The sequence below is a fragment of the Megalops cyprinoides genome, chromosome 22 (assembly GCF_013368585.1).
Source record: "Megalops cyprinoides isolate fMegCyp1 chromosome 22, fMegCyp1.pri, whole genome shotgun sequence".
NCBI lineage: Eukaryota > Metazoa > Chordata > Actinopteri > Elopiformes > Megalopidae > Megalops > Megalops cyprinoides.
Genome location: NC_050604.1, coordinates 14,865,462 through 14,886,575, shown reverse-complemented (window position 1 = coordinate 14,886,575; position 21,114 = coordinate 14,865,462). Strand labels below are relative to the sequence as shown.

Below are 21,114 nucleotides of genomic sequence, written 5' to 3'. Positions count from 1 at the left end.
CAAACAAAAGTGGCCACAAAGTTAAAAATGATAAAAAAATTTTCATCCATTGATATTATGGAGAACTAATGTATATTGTCTGAGCAAATAATAACAATACATGCATATTTGCAAGTTTGTAACATAACATAAACTGTCACATGTAAATAAAGCAATATCACAGACATATAATAGCGACATCATCTAATAATATTAATGTCTTGCCAATAAAGCTAGATAATAGGAAAATAATTCATTATATAAATATGGATTCATATGCATCGAGCTGAAAATGGAACGTTTTCCAACCAATTAGCACAAATGTATTAAATATGAAAACATGGCATACAAAAGGTCCGTAAAGTCAATCGACGGGTTCTAAACTGAAAGCTTACGGGGGACCTCATCTATCTATCTGTGAGCTGTACCGTGGTTCTGCCGCTTTGAGGCGAGCTCCGGTGTGTGTGTGTGCGCGAGCGAGCGAGTGTGTGTGTGTGTGTGTCTGCTCCGCTGCTGGTGCCCTTTGATCCCTGCATTAGTGTTAGTTAGGGGCTCGGAGACACACACTTAGCTTCAGAGAGAGCAGCCATAGACAAGACACGGCAACAACAACACCCCCCTTCTCCCGTGCTCCCGTTCCCAACAATACACTCTAAACCGACGACAGCCAGGTGCACGACAAGTCCTTGCCATCCGCGGCTCCCTCACAATTTCAATGGAAAAAATCCTTTTTTATACTTATCCCTAAATACGGAGGAGAATGTGAAAAAGGGCGACAATGCCCCGCAGGAAGCAGGAGCAACCCAAGCGCCTGCCTTCACGTAAGTCCATTTCTGGGTTTGTGAGATTTTTTTATGGCTCTTCGTGTGTTTTGCGCAGTAGTTTAGGGTTAAAGAGGTGAAACAGACAAAGACACGGAGTAGGTTAATTCTCATTTTTTAGGTCTGTTCAAGGCAGCCATGTTGGCGATGAGCAGCTCGCCAGTGAGTATATAAGCGGTGTCTTTACTATTAAATGATCGCTAAAGGTCCCGTTCTCCCTAAAGGTTGTGGTCAGTTAGCTTGTGTGTCGGTCGTAAATGGCATTATGGCAGAGCGTTTTTCCTTTATCTATCCGCGGAACTGTGCCTCTCCTGGAAGCAAAGGGGGAGGATCTGAGAATCTGGCCGCAGTAAAATGAAGGGTCAGTCGGATCAGACAAGCCAGGCTAGACTCAGGCTTCCGTGCCCCAGCATTAGTACCGCAACTTATTTTCTCTCTTCGTGTAAAACATCTAGCTAACTTTCTTACGATCAGCCCCACGAAACGCTTTACTTGCCGTCGGATCCCTTTTTTATAAATCGGGGATGTTTAGGAGTCGGAAGATATTTTTTAAGCTGCGCTATTTTCTTCCTCCCCTCCCAGTTCAGAGGGGTTCATGTCTGCATGCTGCCGGAGTCAAAGCCATGGTCGGTCACCTGAAGTTCACGGTTTTCCTTCGCTTTGCAGCCATTCATTGCAGACAGGCTGCGATCAATAACACAGACGAGAACGCAAGATGGAGGTTTATTCGTGTTGCCTAGTTATCACGCGACCGTACTAATGAAATTAGCAGCGCGTTGAATTGACAACGAAGCTACTATCAGTCGGTATTTTTGTTCATTTGACCCGACGTAGCCAGGATGTTTAGATTGTGCTTTTATCGGGCAAATAATAAAGTGCAGTTGCGCAGTTCATCCGCTAGAGGATCCACGAGGTAGAATATTGAAACATTTATCGAAAGTGTCGCAATTTTTTCTGTGCAAAAAAGCAAATTGAAAAGGGATCAACGAGAACGTATAATTAGCCGCTAATTTCAGGGTGTTGTGGAAATGATTGAAATCTGATGCGGTGGGTAGCTGAATTGACCACAGCGCTGGCTAAACGTTGCGGTGGTCTGAAGTGCAGGGTTCAAAAGCTGCAGCTGTTGGGTTTACAGTGTCAGCTATTCAGCAGAAACACTGTGATATTTTACACAGCTCATAACAGTCTCTGAAGAGCATTAATAGGTGCTGGCTTCCATTATCCCCAGTGTATGGCTCTTTTCAGATCCCAGCATACTGATTTTGCATTCATATTCATATTTGACCAGTCATTTGATTGACCAGTCAGTCGATATACCACTCAGGCATTCTTGCCTTAGGATGAAATCCTAATTATGAAATTAGATCAAATTTGTAGTATGTTCTAAGAGTAGGCAACACATTAGAATGCATTATGATAAGATACAGTGTGCCTGTGTTACCAGTTATCACATCTTCAGAGCAGTAAGCTTTGATTCCCACGCCCCCCCCCCCCCCCCCCCACACACACACACACACACACACACACACACACACACACACACTCTTTAGTGTGTCACTTGCTTAGGTGTACGGTTTTCCACTTTGACATTTGAAATCCTCAGAAAGAGTGAGGATGAGATCTTACTGGGTGTCTCTGTGAAACAGTGAGTGCTACAGAATATCTTACTATAGCAGTACAAGGCACAGCATAACACGACACATCTAACAGCAAATGTGAATGTATGCTTCTCTGTAACAGCGAGTGTCACTGGCCATCTCAGTGTGTCAGTGTGTGTAATTGTGTCAGTGTAACTCGGTGTGAATTGTGTTCCTTTGTAACAAGTGCTACGGTGTCTCACTGTGATGGTCAGTGTGATCATGTCCCGGCTCCTCTGCGTATCAGTGAGTCACTGGTCCTTTACCCTGAGGGTAATTATAACAATCTTGGCTGGTCCAGGGCCTGGAAATATTGGATTGAGGATAAAGGGCAAACAGGGAGGTTTTTTGGCATTCCCCCGTTCGCTCGGACATTGTGCCAAGACCCGATTTGCCCTTCTCACTCAGTGCCTAGCAAATGGAGCCGGAGTGGCTAACGATAATCAAGCCTTTACTTAAAAATGAATCAAAGGGCAGCGGGAAGGCACCGGCCGTGGACACGGCCGTGCACATCTACTGAAGCACCGCGGGAACCGGCAGGCTGGAACATTCAGAGGGGAGAGCAGCATCCGCAGCCCTCAGCGCCAGGTGTAACAGCATGCAGACATGTTAAAGGTTGTGAAGTGTCACGCGATCAAATCAGAAAGCCAGCGGGTTCAATATCAGAACTCTGGTAAAGAGGCCAGGCGTGCTGTGTAATTCCATCCTCCATTGAAATGTATAGTTTAACATGCAACCAATCCTTCTGAGCAGTGCGCTGATCTGAGAGATATTCTCTTGCGATGCCATGAGTTATTTCCCCCGTCACTCCACAGTGACATTTGATGTGACTGTTATCCCCTGTCTGTGGACAATGTTTGACAGTGCTTGTATAAAAATAAAACATCTTAGACTTGATATTTCCCAGTGCTCTCTTATTTCCAGACATCTACTAGATCCTTGGAATATTTGATCTGTAATAAGTATCTATACATATGTAATCTGTAATTACTGTTTATCTAAATATCCAAGATGGTTTTTCAGTTTTCCAGAAGCTTGGACTGTCATGCCTTGTGTCCATTTTTGTTTGACAAAATTATTTCAGTTTATGAGAGACCATACTGTATATGGTGCAAAGCTTCTTCCTCCTTCCTTATATGACGTGATTCATAAACATGTGTGCAAGTCCTGGGTAGAGAACTGTAGCTGGAGCCACCCACTTACAGATATCCACAGAAACGGCATCAAAAGCCACATACGTGTGTGCCTGCACTGTCGCTCTCTCTGTTGTTGTGCCACAAATTAATGCAGTTGGGGTCTTAGTCTTCACATTGCGTGAGGACTGGAGCTTGGGATTCTGGGAAACAGGAGCCCTCTGGCTTCTAGCCAGTAGCCCTGAGTGGTTGTGTTTCTGTCTTAGAGAAGGGGGTGTAACTGCTAATTATTAAGAGACCCCAATAATTTTCAACAACTTAAACATTTGTGTATGTAAAAAAAAAAAAAAAAAAAACACATTACCACATTCACAATAAAACTATTCAAAAGGTTTTTGCTTTGGCGTGTGTCTGTGCATCACACAGTCAACTCAAGTCTTCTGTCCAACCAAAATATTAACCATGACTTTGAATGTAGGCTAATGGATTTGTTCGGCAGTTGTATAACATCTTCTGAATGGTGCAAGAGTGTTGTCACACACTGTGGCCAGACTGGCAGTTTGTCTGCGGGGTGCAGTAGTGATGCAGTCACCGCACTTCCTGGATAGAGGAGGTCAGCAGTCCTGCAGCCTGCCTGCCTCAGGCGTCTCCCATCTTGCCATGAGTGCAGGAAAGCGTCTGACTGCACCGGGCCGATGGCGAGGCCTGCTAATGCCTTTAACAGAAAGGGACTCCAGCGTCCGTGCGATCTGAGTGCAAAAACTCCTGGAATGAGGGCACGGCCTGTATCCAGGTGACAGCAGAGAGCTGTGTGCTGTAGCCGTCCTCAAAGTTTAAGTGGTCGTCGGTGGGCTCTAGGAGACAGACGAGACCATGACATTGTTCTAACATGTAAAACGTCCTGTGCTTTGCATAGGGGATGTCCTTTGTTTTGTTGAGAGAGTGAAACCTTGGAAGCATATTTCCTTTTTAAAATTGTGTGGTCCTTCGTGTTTAAATGTAGGCATGGCCTCCTTGGTTCGCATTTGATTGGCTCTCAAGGCCATAGACCGTAATGTAAAAAGACTCTTACTCTGAAAGCCTTATGGAGAAATGCTGTACGATACAGACATGTAGCATATTATTCCCATGAAAATCAAAGAAAGGCCATTGGATAAGGCCAGTGGCATTAGTGGTCTGAACACGCTGAGTGGCTGAGTGGCTGAGGGCGGAGTTGACCGAAATGATTCAGAGATGGTATTTTCAGATGACCGGGTACACTTAGGTTGCGGCATCATTAATCCCGCAGACGCTTTGGGGAAAGGACGGTAGCAGATGTGTTTACTGTTCCTTCAGAAGGTTCTCTAGATTAGCGCAAATCCTCCCTGAACCCCATTAAAAAGCTCGTTTGGCACGCTCAGCAGACCGGGTTGATCAGGCTGGTCCACCCCCCGCCGGCTATGGGTCACAGGTCGTTTTGCCACCTTGAGAGTGGCTTGCTTATGTGTTGCGCCTCCTAATGTGGTGGTCCTTGGTGGAGCAGGTGAAACTCAAGACAAAGGCCATCGAAACGCAGTGCCCGACAAGCAGACTTCCTCACAAACAGAGATGTACATGTGAGATAAACCACTCTGCCCTTACAGAACTGACAGTGTGGTGCGATGTTCAGCGGCCACTTTGAATCTGACACCTGATTATGATCTGGCTGTAACAGAGCTGACAGAAAAGGTGCAGGACAACCTGAATGTGACAGAACTGACAGACAGTTAGTCTGAGGTTATGCATTTCTCTTGTCTATTTTTGAGAAGATACAGAACTCAAATTGAACACGAGATAGCATAAGTTTGCTTGCCTGTCTTGCTCGCTTGTTCAAAACACTAAAAAGATGGGATGTCAAGGCAGCAGAGACTAATGTGGTAGCACAATGCTGCTGTTATGATTGCGCAGCCTTAGCTATCAATGTGTATAGTGATGTGGAACAAAATAAAGTTGCAGTTTTTCTAGACCTGTATTCCAAGGGTTGGGGTTAGGTTTTAGTGGCCACAGACTGTTTCCCAATTTTGGGCATGAATGCAGGTGCCTCAGTCCTGACTGGATTCTCAGTCACATTACATTACATTACATTGCATTATTGTCACTTAGAACTTTTTTTACATTGTAACATTTCTAAGTTGTTGTTACATATGAATATATATAAATTGTTATCCATTTATACAGCTGGATATTTACTGAGGCACTTGCGGGTTACGTACCTTGCCCAAGGGTATGGCAGCAGTGCCCCAGCAGGGAATCAAACCAGCAACCTTTTGGTTACAAGCCGTGCTCCTTACCACTGTGCTGCACTGCCGCCCCCAGCCAGGAGCAACAAGTGCCAGACAGGCTTTCTGCCATGTTTCTGCTATCGCAGTTCTGTATGAAGTCTTCTTTTTCAGGTGACTGGATCTTCAGCCAGGCATGGCTGTCATTTCTGTGGTGAAGCTAGGGTATTACAGTATTAGACAGGCCCCCTGCCTTGCGAGTGACACTTTCCTCCACTCTGTAGGGTATTCTGTGTCAAATTAGTCCCATTTTGTCATGGCCATTTCACACTTTGCTCAGCCACTGAGGAAGAAGTTTCAGATTTGTTTAACAAAAAATTGACTTTGGTTTTGTGTAAGTCAAATGTAATTCACTGAAGTGGTTATCTTTTCATAATTTTGCCACATCCTTGGCATATATACAGACATCTTAACACTTTGACTGCATAATAGCTGTTGAAATATGTTTTCAAAATGCTTCAAAGGAAAAATGAATATCTATTTATGATGATTTATTTATTTAACAGTTCAGCTTTCAAGTGGGGCCTCAACACGAATGTACCAAGACACTTATAGATGTGTTTTAGGAAATTCAGGACAGATAATGAATGCACTGATATGTTAAAAGGGCCATTTTTAAACCTGCCGCTGAGATGGTCACGACCTCACTCCCTGTCTCAAGTACTTATTCAATGCCTCTGAGTGAATGCAGGTTTACAGTCTGTAGTGACAAGTCCTTGGTCCCACTCATACTGTACCAATAGTATGTCTCATTGGCTTTTTAAACATTTGGCACATACACTTTTAAATGTAGATATACATTCATGTACATATTGAAATCTTATGTCAATTTATTGTTTAAAACTAATGTTTCCATTAATGAGACCAGTAAGTGTTAATTTAACTTAAGATAAAAGGTGCTCATGGACTACAGTTATGATACCTTGTATATTTTCATAAGACGGAATGTATTTTCGCTAGCAGTGCGAGGTTTATGCCAGCCCTAGGGAGGCTTTGGTGACATATCCGAGGTGAGGGCCATATTTTTATTTGAAAACGTTAGGTGAAATAAAAGAGAGGCACAAACGGCAGGGCATGTGTGAAGAGGAATGCGAGCGGCTCATTCTCCTCCAGAAACACTTCCTCCTGTTTCAGCCCTGGCTGTCTGCCTGAGGAGCCCACAAATGGCCCTGGCCAGGCTCAAAATACCCAGATGGTAACGTGTAATACATTTCAATACCACATAGCTCCCCATTATATATAGCACTGTCCTTACCGAGTGTGAGGTCTCACTTGTGTTTGTGTGTATGTGTGTGTGCGCACGCTCCCTCGTCGCGCACCAACCCCAGCAGGCGCACTTTGTCGGCCCACGTCGTCGGATTTGGAGGAGAAGGTGCGAAGCATTTCTCGGGAGAATGCTGCCGTGACAAAACTTCCTGAACCAGCCACAGAGAGAAGCAGCAGTTCTGGTACAGACGTGGCCAGGCTGCTGTTGTCATTGAGTCCACTGGCACTGCGATTCTGAGCGCTTCTGAGCTCTGATTTTACATGCACTTTCTCAGCTAGTAGTGTTACGGAGATGAAGTGGACATGAACCATGTTAGGCCGTGAGCCAACATCTATATAAAGGCCACCAACAGTCAACCATCAACCGTTTTGACAATTCCACCTTACAAAATTACGCTTGACATGTCTCACTTTTGCACCCTCTGATGTTACTTTCATCCAGAATCAAATTCATATAATAACTCACATAATTTAGATTAAGGGAAGGTGTGCAAGAGCAGTTAGATATGGTTGTTGAATAGAGGGAACTGCAGTATGCATGTTCAGAGTGATGGGTCAAATGGACAGTTATATTTGCAATACAAAGATGCAGTATTAGGAAAACTGTAGTCAAAACCATTTTCCTTTTTTTTTTCGAGCGCTTCTCTAATCCCAGTCCAGACAGCAACATGCAGTGCAGCAAAGCACATCTGTAGTTGATGGCAATTACACTGTGCCATAGCACCAGCAGGAAGAGAAACTATTACAAGTCACCTGTGGTTCCGAGTGTTCTGTGCCACAGTTACCTGTGGTTTCGAGTGTTGCAGCCTGAATGACAGCAGTTGTTTTGGTCTTTCAGTTCAGGCAACTTCTTACGTGATGTAGCCTCTCAACCTCTCTTCCCATAAATCAAAACATCATATCCACACGGGTCCTAAAGCCGACTTTGTTAATAAAACGGCCCCCAAGATGGTGCGAGGTAGATTGATGAAATCAAATTTTGGGGTTGTAGCACTGAAATAGATGTCAGTTTGAAAGCACTGCCTTCACGGCCTTTGATTGGATAAGGAGATGTGTTGGGAGACAAGAAGGAAACAATGTTTTGTCAAAGATTTTTGGAAAAAATCTGAACGTATCGAATCGGTTTAGATGTCACCAGTTTAGAACTGATAAACACTGATGTGAACAGCATATCTGACTGATTCATATTGTTTGGTGGGAGATGTCCAATCAGTGGGTAAGGGTCTGAAAAAGGGCCATCCGCGTCCTGTTCGGCTGCTGTTAAGAATTAATGGTGTGAAACCAGAACTCATACTGAAACTGCGGAAGAGTGTTGCTGAGAGATATGGCACTGACTGCTATTAGAAATAAGACCAAATATCCAGTGATTCAAATATTCAGCTGTGAAATCACCAATTGATTACTTGAGTCAGTGTTGGAAAGCTTGTTAATGAACACAAAATGAAGAAAAATCCACATTTTCATTATTGTGGATATTCAAAGAGGGTAGCCCCAGAACCCTCCATAAAAGGGCAGATAATTCATTCATATTAATTTTTCCTGCCTGAAAGTGTGAGCCATGCAGATCTCTTCACTGAGTCATTATTTACACTGAAATAACTGCAGTTTCATACAGTGCTTGGGGAAGAAAGACAGCATTTGATTATTCAAATATTTAATCTCGGAAGCCATAGAATATCCCAATATCAAATTAATCTAGCTGCACATCCCTGGGTATTATTAACAGCCTATGACTTTGGATTAATATTTTATTTGTAGGGTTAATGTGGGAGCCAGAGTAAGCGAAAGGCAGCAGAATGTGTTAGGGGGGAAAAAAAAAAACTGGAATAAAAGATGAAACTTGAATGAATTCCATACTGAGATGGCCACTGGCTTTATAGTGCGTTATGACTGCAGATCGCAGATGTATAACTATTGTCTTTGTGGTTATGCCGATTTACACAATAGAATAAGGTGAAGTGCAACAGCTTTACCATAGCGGAATGGCTGAAATGGCTGGATTTTCTGTTTGGAGGTGTGAAAGTGAGAATGCACTGCAAGGGTTACTCTTAGCGGCAGTAGTAACGCTTCTCTTTGATGGGGCGCTCTGGGACGTGTTGTCCTGTTCTCTGTGCGCCGCAGACTGCAAAAGACTTCAAAATATAATTACCTGCAAAGATTCTGTACTGAATTTCCAAAAAAAAAAAAAAAAAAAAATGACAAAGACCATCCTGATGTCATTAAGCCCTGTACACATCAGCCTGCAGGCCCTAGACCAGCCAGGACCAGCTGTTTTCCATAGTGCAGAGGGCATTGGGGCAGACTGGATGGGCAGTTCTTCCCTGAATCTGCTCTGCATCTGCAGAGGGAGAAGCAGAGAAACGCTTGTGCAGGCAGCGAGGCAGTTTTTATTTGCCCTCATTGTCGTAACCCAAGCTAAATAAAAAAAGATAAGGTCAGACGTCGTCTGTGCTTCGCTCTCAAGCAAGCAACAGATGTAATTTAGATATTATGGGAAAGGAAAGTGGTGCTAGAGGTCTTTTTGATTTTAGCTGGAATCTGTTCAATGGTGCGATTTTTGTATAAAATAGTGTTATAATTTAAAATGGCAGCTTAACCGCCTGCTCCAGTTTGTATTTTACGATCTGTGTGTAAGCCCTGCTCATTTGCTCTGATTGATTTTATGATACTTCATGGATGGTTCTCTTAATTTCTGGAAAGTGACTGCTGAAAGCCCTGTGTATCTTTTCTGTTTGCTTCTTTGCTATTTACTTGACAGGGAAGCTAAAATGGTAACCAGAATCGTATCCTCCTGCTTTTTGACCGGCTCAGTATTAAAGGGCTGGTTGCTGACAGAATATTCTGCATGTAGAAGCGAGGGAGAAAGTATTTACACTGCATCCACTCAGGACCAATAGCCACGGCAGACTGGATCGATTTTTCAAGCCGACCATGAAAGTCTCCATAGTAGGCTCAGTCTGTAGTGGCCTTTAGACATTACAAAATGGTAGACATGTTGAACCTGTCTGAAATGGCCCTCCGAAGGACAGAGGACACACTCCGGTGTATTCACGAGCTGAACTTGAAGTGTCGCAAACAGCCAGACCAGTCCGCGCCTGTAAAATGGATGTGCGATGACAGATTAACTACCTCACAGAATAAAAAGGCGGGAAGGAATTGCCGCTTAACAGGTTGGGGATCCCTGCTAACTTGTGAGGCAGGCAGAATTTGTAGCCCTTGGACTGATACCGCTGGATAGTAACTTCGGTTTTGTTTTTCAGGAACGGACAAGGTCCTCAGAGAATCCCAATTAAAGGAATTACCTCGCTGATCTGTTAGTGGTCTGTAAAGAGGTGCCCGGTGGACGCGTCTCTCTCTCTCCCACCATATTGTCCACCGCACGTTAATAAGGATGTGTGACCGCAGGCGAGCTCATTAGCATTGCCCGGAGCCGTGTCACCTGGCCGGGGCCAAGCTGGACACTTAATTAACGCTATCGCTCACGCTCCGCCCACCCCCTCAACATCACCGCTAACAGTGCCCAGAGAGGCTTCTGGGATGCGCAGGTGGTCTGTCAGTGACGCCACGACAGTGCAGTACAGCTCTCTGTGGGTGTATTAAAACCTCTCTCCAGGCTCCATTGTTTGGCCGCTTTGTGCTGTGGAACGCGGGGAGTGTGAAACCAGTCCCCATCCCCACGCATCTGAGGTTGCTCTGCATGTCCCCCTGGCCTCCGGGCACGAGGGCCTGGTTTTATGCCTGAATAAGTACACAGATAGCAGCTGTGCCGCCGGGAGGAACCCTCGCTAGTCATGTGACGAGTGACCTGCGGAGGAACCCCTGCCCTCTCGGCTGAGGTCACCGCGTCTGATGGGCTTATTCAAATCTGTTTGACTGTGCGGCTGTCTGGCCAACATTAGCCAGAACCTCAGCACAAAGGACCTGTGTGACTGTCAGTAAATCCAGCCGTGCTCATTCCAGCACTCTGAGCCTGTTACACTTTTATTGTAAATACTCTGGGACTCGCAGTGCCTAAAATTGATGTGGATTATTTTTAACCGGGGCTTAGAAGGCTTGTTGTTTACAGTTAAAGTAAAAGGGAGCGCACAATAGGAATTGTCACACATTAGGCAGATGGTCACGTTCACTGCAGGGTGTGGCACTTGAAAGTGGGGGTCAATTCCTTAATTCTTAGAATGGGCGGTGTGTGTTTGTTTCTATTTTTTTTTTTTTTTTATCTCAACCCCTGATCTTCATTTCCTAATTGGTTAATTACTCAGTTATTTACTCAGATGGGCATTTTTTGCCAAAATTTTACACAGTGGGTTTCCATGTAGCTCAGTGGTTATGGTGCTCACTTTAAGTGCAAGATCAGCTGTACAGTCCAGGTTTGATCCCAGCCATGTCATCAGCTAGTGGTGACCGGGAGCCCACAGTGCTGAACCAATCGGATCCATTCTGCTGGAGATACGGGGCGGATATGTCAGCAAGAGCTGCTCGTCTCATCTCTCTCAGGCACCCTTATGGGATTGGTCAGGCACCTGTGACATGCTAGGGTGACATCAGTGGAGCAGTGCCTATCCTCCAATCAGTGCTCACCCTACAGTAGTGTGCTTCGTGACTTGTGGTGTAAAAATAGCTGTTAGCTTTGACTGAATGTATTGAAGGGTTGCATTTGTCTCACCTATCCACTACTGCATGAGTGCGGGGCTGTTCCGGTAAGATGAGTCTATGATGTTGCAGTAGCAGTTCGCATGTGTAAAAATAATTAACTAATTTGACCAATTAAGATAACGTACTAAAACCAGCAGTTAAAACCAACAGGCCTCCAGCAGTTGAGTTTCAATCCCCAGAATTATAAAACAATTATTACAATTATTATTATTTTACAGACAATTATAAAATGGTGTGCAAAAAAAAAAAAAAAAACAGGCATTTGTCTGTATGTGTTTTTTTTAATCCGCTTGCAAATAAAATGTGTATTTTATGTGTTATGTATTATGTGTATTTATGTGCTTGTATTTCCTTAACAGATAAGGACAGGGTTTCTTTTCCATTTCACATTTTCAGTTTAAATTTCTCACTCTGGCAATCTCACAGTTACATTGCTAATTTTATATCTGATGCCAGCTGAGCTGTTAGAAATTGTCGCGCCACTCAGATATAACGCTTGACGCGTCTAGATCTGCGTTTCTCTGAAACAGTCGTGCGCAGCCAATGGCTATTTTGTGACAATGAAGTGGGTGCCAACTGGAGGATGGACCCTTCCCTACTGGTGTTGCAGGTGTCTGACTGCTGGAAGGGTGTGTGAAACCAGAACGATGAGGACCCCCTTGGTCACATGAGGACCCCCCAGTTTTATTTGATGGCAGTGGGCTCCTGGTCATTGTCATCAGATGACACGGCCCATTAAGCCCATAGGGCTTCGCCCGCACACAAGTTGCACGTCTTACTGACTGGGCCACTTGGGAGCCCCGCAGAAAGAACCGTTTTAACTCTATAGCTCTTTAGCTTTCAAAATGACCCACATATTTGTTGATTTCCTCCTCATTACAGTTCCTATAGTGTCGGGATTTGGGTGATTTTTACTCACACTTAAGGATGACTGTGGGGCATGACCAGGGACACATAACAGTGACACAAAGCAGGACATAGGGTGGTGCTCGGGCTATGCGGGTGACATGGGCATCATGCCGTCAGTCCTGATCTTCTCTTAGTGGCACTGTGACATACCGCACGGATCAGACATGCCACACATTTGTGGTCAGCTTGAGGAAATTAAATATTTGAGCAGAATGCCTGCTTCCTCTTGAAACACCATGTATGTGCTTTAGGAACTCTAATAACGTGAGAGGAAGTTTACAGAGTGAGAAGTCCACACGGATGCATCTGGTTGTCTCTTGTTGTGTGTGGTTATGCTTCGGAGGCCGCGCACATGAGATTGCAGTCATACACGTGCCATTAGGTAACAGTGTCACGACCGTGCGGTTTTTTGCGCCACGCGGTCAGAGCGCGGTCAGGCCGTCGTGACCGGGCGGGGGGGGAGTGCGGACGGCCAGATGTGCGGTGACCGCGCCGATCCCTGCGGGTCGCCGGGGTTCCGTTGCCCGGCAACCCGTTGTTCTTTCGGTGTAAACAGAGCGCAGCCCACGGGGGTCGCGTTGGGGTCGGCGAGGCACGGACAGCTGTCGTGTGCGAGAGGGAGGGAGGAGAGAGCCCAGATGCAGCTCTCTGATTCATATCTCGCCTGTCACGGCTTCACTGCCATGTCGGCTTTCTTGTTTGATTTCTGTGTTTGCTGTAGGAAAGCGGTCGCACCAGGAAAGGCGAGCACAGATGTCTTAGCCGTGTCTAAACAGGCATGTCTTGGCGACGCGTTTTTACTGAGCTTTGTTAATACTTATCAGGACTGTTCACTTTCTTTGTTCGCCCTTGTCTGGCAAGCTGTAATGTTTTGCTTATGAATATTGAAACATGAAGTGTGTATTAATGATCCTTGCTGACCTTAACCCTCTCCTCATTGGCTCCCTGGTGGTATCTGCTGGCTCATGAATATTAATGTGCTTCTGTAACCTCCATTACCCTAATCTTTGCTGCCTATCCTCCCAGGAGAGCCCGTCACCATGGTAACCCCTTTACTAATCTCCTTTAGGCTCTGGGAATAATATGGTTAAAGTGAAGGCTGAAACCAAGTTGTTCTTCTGTAGACTTGCCATGCCAGGGATAAAAAGCACATTTTCCCCAAAGAAGGCCGGAATGTGTGTATGTATTTCTCATTCAGGTGGCAGTGCCACACCTGTTGAGTCTTAGCCAGCAGATTTGCTCAGTGCAAGGTCTTGTTCATTTTAACAGTCTGATTGCGTTTAGTTGTGTTTTCCGTTAAATATGACTGCGGGCCTCCTGCGGGGCACTGCCCGGGGATTTGGGTAAAGGGAAACGTGCCTGCGATTCGTCTGTTCCCTTGCTGGAGGTGCGGTCACGTGGCGATCAGGGCTGTGGTTGTGACGTACTCTTAGCAATACCCTGTGGTCACGTTGCGTGGTGCTGCAGAGAGAATTCACTTCCAGATTTCAGTGTTCCAGTGAGCCTCTGCGCTTATCTGTTGGGCTCTGTGGGTTGTTGCATCTGCGCTCATTTAGAGGTGCTGGATCCGTTCCCTCTTTGCCTCACTGTGAAGTCTCCGCTGTGCTGTGTTGCAGATGTGGACAGTGGTGTTGAGGAGGGCGGGGTCAAGGCGGAGCCCGCAGAGGATGACGGCTGGTTTGGGAACGCCTCGGACACCCCCTCCGAGTCGTCCTACGGGGACGACGCCCCGCTCGAGCAGGACGCCTCGGCCGAGAGCTCGGCGGGCTGCCCCACGCCCGTGCCACGGGCCTCTCTGGAGCTGCTGGGGCTGGACCGGGACTCCTTCCGGGCGGGGGCGCTGCCGGCCCAGGACGCGCTGTCTGCTGTGGTGTCCTCGCTGTACGGGGACACCTCCCAGGCGCTGGGGGCACCGCTGAGCAGCAACCTGCGCCGCCTCCTGGAGGTGAGGGAGCTGGCCGCGCAAGCGAAGGGAGGGACGTCGCCCCCAGTGCATCTGTCCCCCTCCCCGTCCTCGTCCAATCACCACGCCCAGCAGCTCAGCGCTCTCGCCCGCAAGCTGGCTGCTGGCACCCGCTCAGCCACACCCTCGCCCGCATCTGGGACTCCCACTGCCACCATCAAGCAGGAGGCGTGCGACCTCTTCGGCGGGGCGGCGAGCAACGGGGCCGTCGGCGGCCTGGTGTGGGCGGGCGGGGCGGAGGCGTGGCCTCCTGGCTCCTGCCCCGCCCCCAGCAGCCTATCGCCGGACTCTGCCATCCTGAAGCTGAAGGCCGCGGCCAATGCCGCACTGCAGGATAAGGGCAGCGCGGCTGCCTCTTCCTCCTCCTCCTCTTCCTCCTCCTTGTCGTCCTCCTCCTTGGCGACGGTCACGGAGGGGGCGGGGGAGGAGGGGGCAGTGCGCTTCGACACCTTCACCTCCCCCTTCAGCACGCAGTCGGCCAGCTCCACGCTGGCGGCCCTGTCCAAGAAGGTGAGCGAGCGCAGCCTGTCCCCCCCCGCCGGGGCCTTCCTCTCGCTGGGCTCCGTGGCCTCCTCCGCTGCCCTGCTGAAGGAGGTGGCCGCGCGTGCCGCCGGGAGCCTCCTGGTTGATAAGAAGGAACCACCACCGGTGCTCACCCCCACCGAGGACATCAAACCCCTGCTGGACAAGAGCCACAACCAGGCCCTAGACCTGCAGCCGGCCACCACTACCACCAAGGCCAAGGCCAACACCTGCAGCCAAGGAGGTACTGTTCACCCGGAGCCCGCAGTGCGCTCTGAGCTATCCCTCATCTCTCTTTACTGTGCACTACAAAATCATCCCCAGAAACCAGTAAATCGGTGCTTCATGTTCACCTAAAAAAGATATCACGCTGCAAAGTACTCCTGTACGCTGTAATTCTGCAGTGCTCTCTCTAATTCCAGGTCTTGAGCTTTCACACAGTCCTGCACAGAAAGCTTGTCACAGCTTGTAAGAAGGCAGATTTATGACCATTGTTCAGATTTACTAACTGCTGGAGTATTTTCATTACACACATGAACCAAAGGAGGTCAAGAGTGGAGCCGTTTGTATTACTGTTCAAAAAATTTCACACAATATTAGGCCTTCTAGCTCTGTATACATACCAAAGTCACACATACCAAGTGGAGTTTTAAGTGGAGTTTGTGCAGAAAAATATCATACTGTGCCTTCTGAATGGAAACAAGATAACCCTCTTCATAAAATGTCTTAAGACCCGGAGCTCAAAACGTACAGACAGCTTATCATGGTGGCGTATCGTATGGATGGATTTGAAATCTAAACAGGGTTTGGTGCGTGTGGAGCATTAGTAACCCGACATGCGTGTTTCCTGTAATTTGGTACGGTTGTTGCGGATTCTTACCTCAGCAGATGTAGCCTGTAGCAAACACAGTATGGCTGACAGAGGGCCTGTTGGCAGTGCCGGCCTGTCGGAGGCGTAGCTGCTCGTCCGCAGGCTCGGGCCTGAGAGTGTCCTCAGCGGGGGGGCGCCCGGCCGAGGCGTTCCAGTCTGGACGAGGTCGAGGTGGGGGGCAGCGGGGGCGCAGAGACGGCCGCGTCTCCGCAGAAATGCTCAATCCGCCGGGACCGGCCCTGCACCACGCCGGGGTCGCATGCAGGGAGCGTCACACCGCACCGGCGGGGGGCGGGGGTGAGAGCGCTTCTCTGGGCGACCCACGCCTGGGCAGATTCTTCGCCTCGCTCCAGGGGGGAGTGCGACGCGCTGACCCGGTTTCCACTTCTCAAACATGAGGACTAATTAGCGTTAGCGTTAGCGCTAACGCTAGCGAGCGTCATGTTTTCAGGAAAATAGCAGCACGCTTCTGAATTATATTGATCAAGAGTGTATAATTATCATCTGTCTGACAGACACTCTTATCTCAAAGCCCAGTTCAGAGCTGTTATGGCTGCGTCATGCTGCGTGTCTCATGTGGAGTGTGTCACTCTCTCACAGAGACCGAGCCGCCGTGTGGCAGCCCTTCTCTCTCCACTATCTCAGACTCCTCTCTCACAGTGTTCCCTCACAGAGACGAGGCGTCGGGCTGAGAGTGCTTTCCTCTGCCCACTCGCTCGGCTCTCTCTCTCCCAGAGATGGGGGCCGCAGATGGTGGTTTATTGCTGCAAATAGGCCGTCTTCAGGTTTAACACCCGGGTCAATGAGTGGCTTAACACAGTAATTTCACCAAACACTCATTACCAGATGTTTTCCAACGAACATGGCTGGAATACTTATTAAGCCATTCAGGTACTCTGTGCAGAATTGGTACATGGTGCTGAGTCCCCAGCTGAGCAGTAATGGAGACAGCAGGTGATGGTGATGAAGAATTGTGAAACCATGATTCATAGCATTAGCCTTGTTTCCATGAGTCAGAAGGTACTGGTCTCGGGCAGAGGACCAGTCCGGTGTACCCCTACATATACACAGAGTGGTACATCACTTTTCTGCAGTGAGAGAGGTATCATCATCATCATCGTCATTATCATAATCACCTTTATTTGTCAGACTCAAGGTCCATACAAACACAAGACAGACATAACATACAACATACAGGTCTCTTTGCAGTGAGAGGGGTACGGGAGAGAGGCACACAGGTCTCTCTTCAGTGAGAGAGGTATGACAGATGCACTGTCTCTCCCAGTGTCTCCGGAGGAGGGAGGGAAGCCGTTCCAGTGCCCTGTGTGCGGCTTGGTGATTAAGAGGAAGAGCTACTGGAAGAGACACATGGTGATCCACACCGGCGTCAAGAGCCACAAGTGTCCCCTCTGCCCCTTCCGCTGTGCCCGCAAAGACAATCTGAAATCCCACATGAAGGTAAGCAGCTGTACTGCCCCCTAGTGGCTGAGCGGTGTCTGAGCCGGTGGGAGCCTGACCCTGCTGTTACCCCTCCTCTGCAGGTGCACCAGCACCAGGACCGCGGGGAGACCTTCCAGTGCGAGCTGTGCCCCTTCACCTCGTCCCGCCACTTCAGCCTCAAGCTGCACATGCGCTGCCACCAGCACTGCCCCCACGCCGACGTCCCGGTGAAGGACGAGGCTGCCAGCGACAGCGAGGACGAGGGCGGCGCGCCGCAGGGGCTGGAGGAGGCGGCCGGGGGGCGGGGCTCCCCCGGCGAGGCGGCCAATCGCATCTGCGTGAAGGAGGAGCCCTTGGAGCGGGAGCTGTCGGCCCTGTCCCCCTTCAGCCTGTGCAGGGAGCGGCCCGCCAGCGATGGGGGCTCCCCCGCGCCCCCCGCTGCCGCCATCTTCAGCCCCGGCATGAACGCCAAGACAGCCACCGACCTGCTCATCAAACTCTCAGGTAGAGATGCTGCCACGCCCTCACACCTCACCTTATTACCATGTGTTACAGAGCCACTGCCCCGCCCACACACCTCATCCAATTACCATGAACTATAGAGCCACTGCCCCGTCCACACACCTCATCCAATTACCATGAACTATAGAGCCACTGCCCCGTCCACACACCTCATCCAATTACCATGAACTATAGAGCCACTGCCCCACCCACAGACCTCATCCAATTACCATGAGCTACAGAGCCACTGCCTCGCCCACACACCTCATCCAATTACCATGAACTATAGAGCCACTGCCCCGTCCACACACCTCATCCAATTACCATGAGCTATAGAGCCACTACCCCGCCCACACCTCACCTCATTACCAATAGCTACAGAGCCACTGCCCCGCCCTCAAACCTCACCTTATTAATATGAGGTGCAGAACCACTTTGCTCCACATAATCAACACGAGTCGTCCCTCAAAACCAGAACTGCAAACCAAGCACTTTAGAACACTTCCCTGGGTTGAAGTGGACAGGACTGTCCTTTTAAAGAGCCAATACCTATGAGGTAACCAGAGTAAATAGAGTTCAGTGGAAGGGCAGGGGTTGGGCCGGCTCTCCTTCACTCGGTACTTTGTAATTAGATTGAGATCTCAGTGGGGAAAAAACTTCAATTAATTAAAAACGCATGCATAATTCATAATTAAAAAATGAATTCTTAATTAGAAATGATTAGCGAGCTCCCGTGACCCTCCTAGGATGCACAGATACAAGGTTGGCGCGGTAACCTCTCGTCACTCCTAAGCTGACGCCCCCTGGTGGCCACTCTGCCTCAATAACAGGCATGCAGTCAGGTGGGACGGTGTCCCGGGACAGCGAGGTGTCCTCTGCTCTCAGAGCGCCGCGGTGCGCCTTTGCGCTGACTGTCAGGGGTGTGAATTGCACTGCGTTGCACCAGTAAGACGGGCAGATACGAGATGAGGATGACGGAGAGTGCTCAGAGTTTGAGTGATGAGCGCTGATGAATTGTCAGGGCCCTGGGGAGTGTGAGGTGATTGCTGACCCAGCCCTGTCCCCCCTGGGGTGTGTGTGTGTGGGGGGGGGGGGGGGGGGTTGGAGGGTGTGTGGCCCGTGGGGTGATGGACTCAGCATTTGAAGGAGGAAAGGGCTACATTTGGAGGGTGGGGTCGTGGGGAAGGCGATTCCTCAGTGCTGTGGGGCTGTCGTCCGCTGTGCTTGGAGTCTCTTCATGCTGTGCATCAGCTTTTACAGTGGGGAGGGAGAGAGGGAGAGGGAGAGAGGGAGAGAGAGAGAGAGAGAGATACCAGGGGTTCAGTGAGAGATGCTGGTGAGAGAGCGAGAAAGAGAGCGTGACACCACAGAGTGGCTGGTTTGAGGAAGAGTAGGTGAGAAGAGAGGTGGGAGTTCTCTTTCTGATTTGTGAGTCAGTAGGAGGACCATTTTTGGATTTCCCCTCCCTCCTCAGTGGGTGAAGCTACTCGACTTTGATCCCCTGGTAGCTGCCTCTCCCACTGGCATGAGCATCCCTGTCTGGAGAGATCCTCGGGTTTGATTCTCACGTGAAAGCTCTGTGTACGCTTTAGTTTCCCATTTCGAGTTTGTGTGGCGATGAAGTGGGGGGGTGCGTGTAGGAGTGTGTAGGTTCTGAAGCCTCAGTGTAGCCAGTACCAGCGCTGCTTTATCACTTGAAGAATAGTGGTGATTATTTAGTGCTCATTATATTGGTAGACTGATTAGTTTGGTAGAATTAGTATGCACAGTGTATAATGTGACTGTGTAGTTTTTAGGCCGCTCACGGAGTTGTGACCTGTGGCCTACTTTCCAAGAGATGCTGCTATGTTGAACTAATCATGCACACAAGGCACACTGAAAGTGTGTACGTGGCACAAGGCCGTCCCAACGGTGAGGCCTATGATTTCGAGCACTCATATAGCTGTAGAAATCACTCATGTAGCTGTAGTTCAGTATTAGGTTAGTCATGACATGTTTAACCATTTGGGATGATCAGCACAACCAAGGTACCTCAGTTCCTAGAAGCTTCTTTTATAATAAAGGTTTTGTTCTTAGGTGATATAGGGGTTCTCTACCCGGCTGAACTTTCTCCCACTCTGCCTCCCTTGTCAGTGTCTGTGACAAAGAGGAGTTGGGTCAGAGTGTACTCCTTATCAATCTAGAGATACCTTCAGAAGCAATGTTTTTCCAATTAGGCGCCAGACTCTAGGCGATGCAAGGACAGTTATAATTAACCACTCTGGACAGCTCAGGGATGGTATAAGATGTTCTTTGTTCTTTGTTTAGTACAGAAGCAACGCAACAACAACGTGGCACGGACCAGAGTCGTGTACATATATCTAGGTGTGGGTGCGAGAATTGCCTAGCCGCACTAGAGACAGACTGAGCGTGAGGACGAGTGTGCAAGGCTTAAGACTCTAAGTGAGACTTAGTGCGTGTAGTACCTGAAGCCGACCTTCATGTATGAAGTCTTGCTGTATTGAAGACCATCAATAAAACCTGTTTCTACCTCATCTTCGACCACGCTCCAGACTGAAGTTCTTTGTGTAACAGTTTATTAGTTAGCTTGCGAGAACATCAATTCACCAAGAGCCAACAACTTGGTGCCGTGACCCGGATCCACGAGGAAAAGGAGAGATCCTGCCAGAAAGTGAAGAGAAGACACTTGCGCGCTTTCAACATCTGTTGATCTTCTCTAACAATTGGTGAGCCCCTTTCCTTACCTTGCTGGGTTCCAGAAAGAACCGAGACATTTACAGAGTACATGTAACACTATAAGTAAAGGCTAACAGTTAGACAAAGAACTGTGAAGATACGTGCCTACAATGAGGGAGCTGTAATCATTGTATGTTTGATGTGTACACGAGGGTGAAAGAAAATTTGCAAACTGCAAAGTGTGTGGTGCACCTTGACTGCAGAGAAAAAGAGTCTGTAGTGACCGGTTAAATGCATAGCTCCTTTGGGAGAGCGCTATAGCGGATATCCTACGAGTAAGGGTACACTGGTGGAAAATTGGCATTTGTATGTGTACGCTTGAATTCGTGGATGCACGTGCCTTGTCACGGAAGATCGCGATATTCCTACAGTTTGAAATAGATCTG

At 48.3% G+C, this 21,114-nt stretch overlaps 1 protein-coding gene across 3 annotated transcripts in view; it reads left to right on the top strand.

Moving 5' to 3' along the window:
- Positions 1-395: 395 nt before the first annotated feature.
- Positions 396-21,114, top strand: part of LOC118769427 (zinc finger protein 827-like) — a 46,941-nt gene continuing 26,222 nt past the window's right edge. For all 3 annotated transcript variants that reach the window (XM_036516510.1, XM_036516509.1, XM_036516511.1), the window contains exons 1-4: positions 396-800; positions 14,312-15,424; positions 17,337-17,509; positions 17,593-17,995. In XM_036516510.1, coding sequence (XP_036372403.1) covers positions 758-800; positions 14,312-15,424; positions 17,337-17,509; positions 17,593-17,995 — 1,732 coding nt within the window. In that variant the 5' untranslated portion in view covers positions 396-757. The remainder of the gene's footprint in view (positions 801-14,311; positions 15,425-17,336; positions 17,510-17,592; positions 17,996-21,114) is intronic.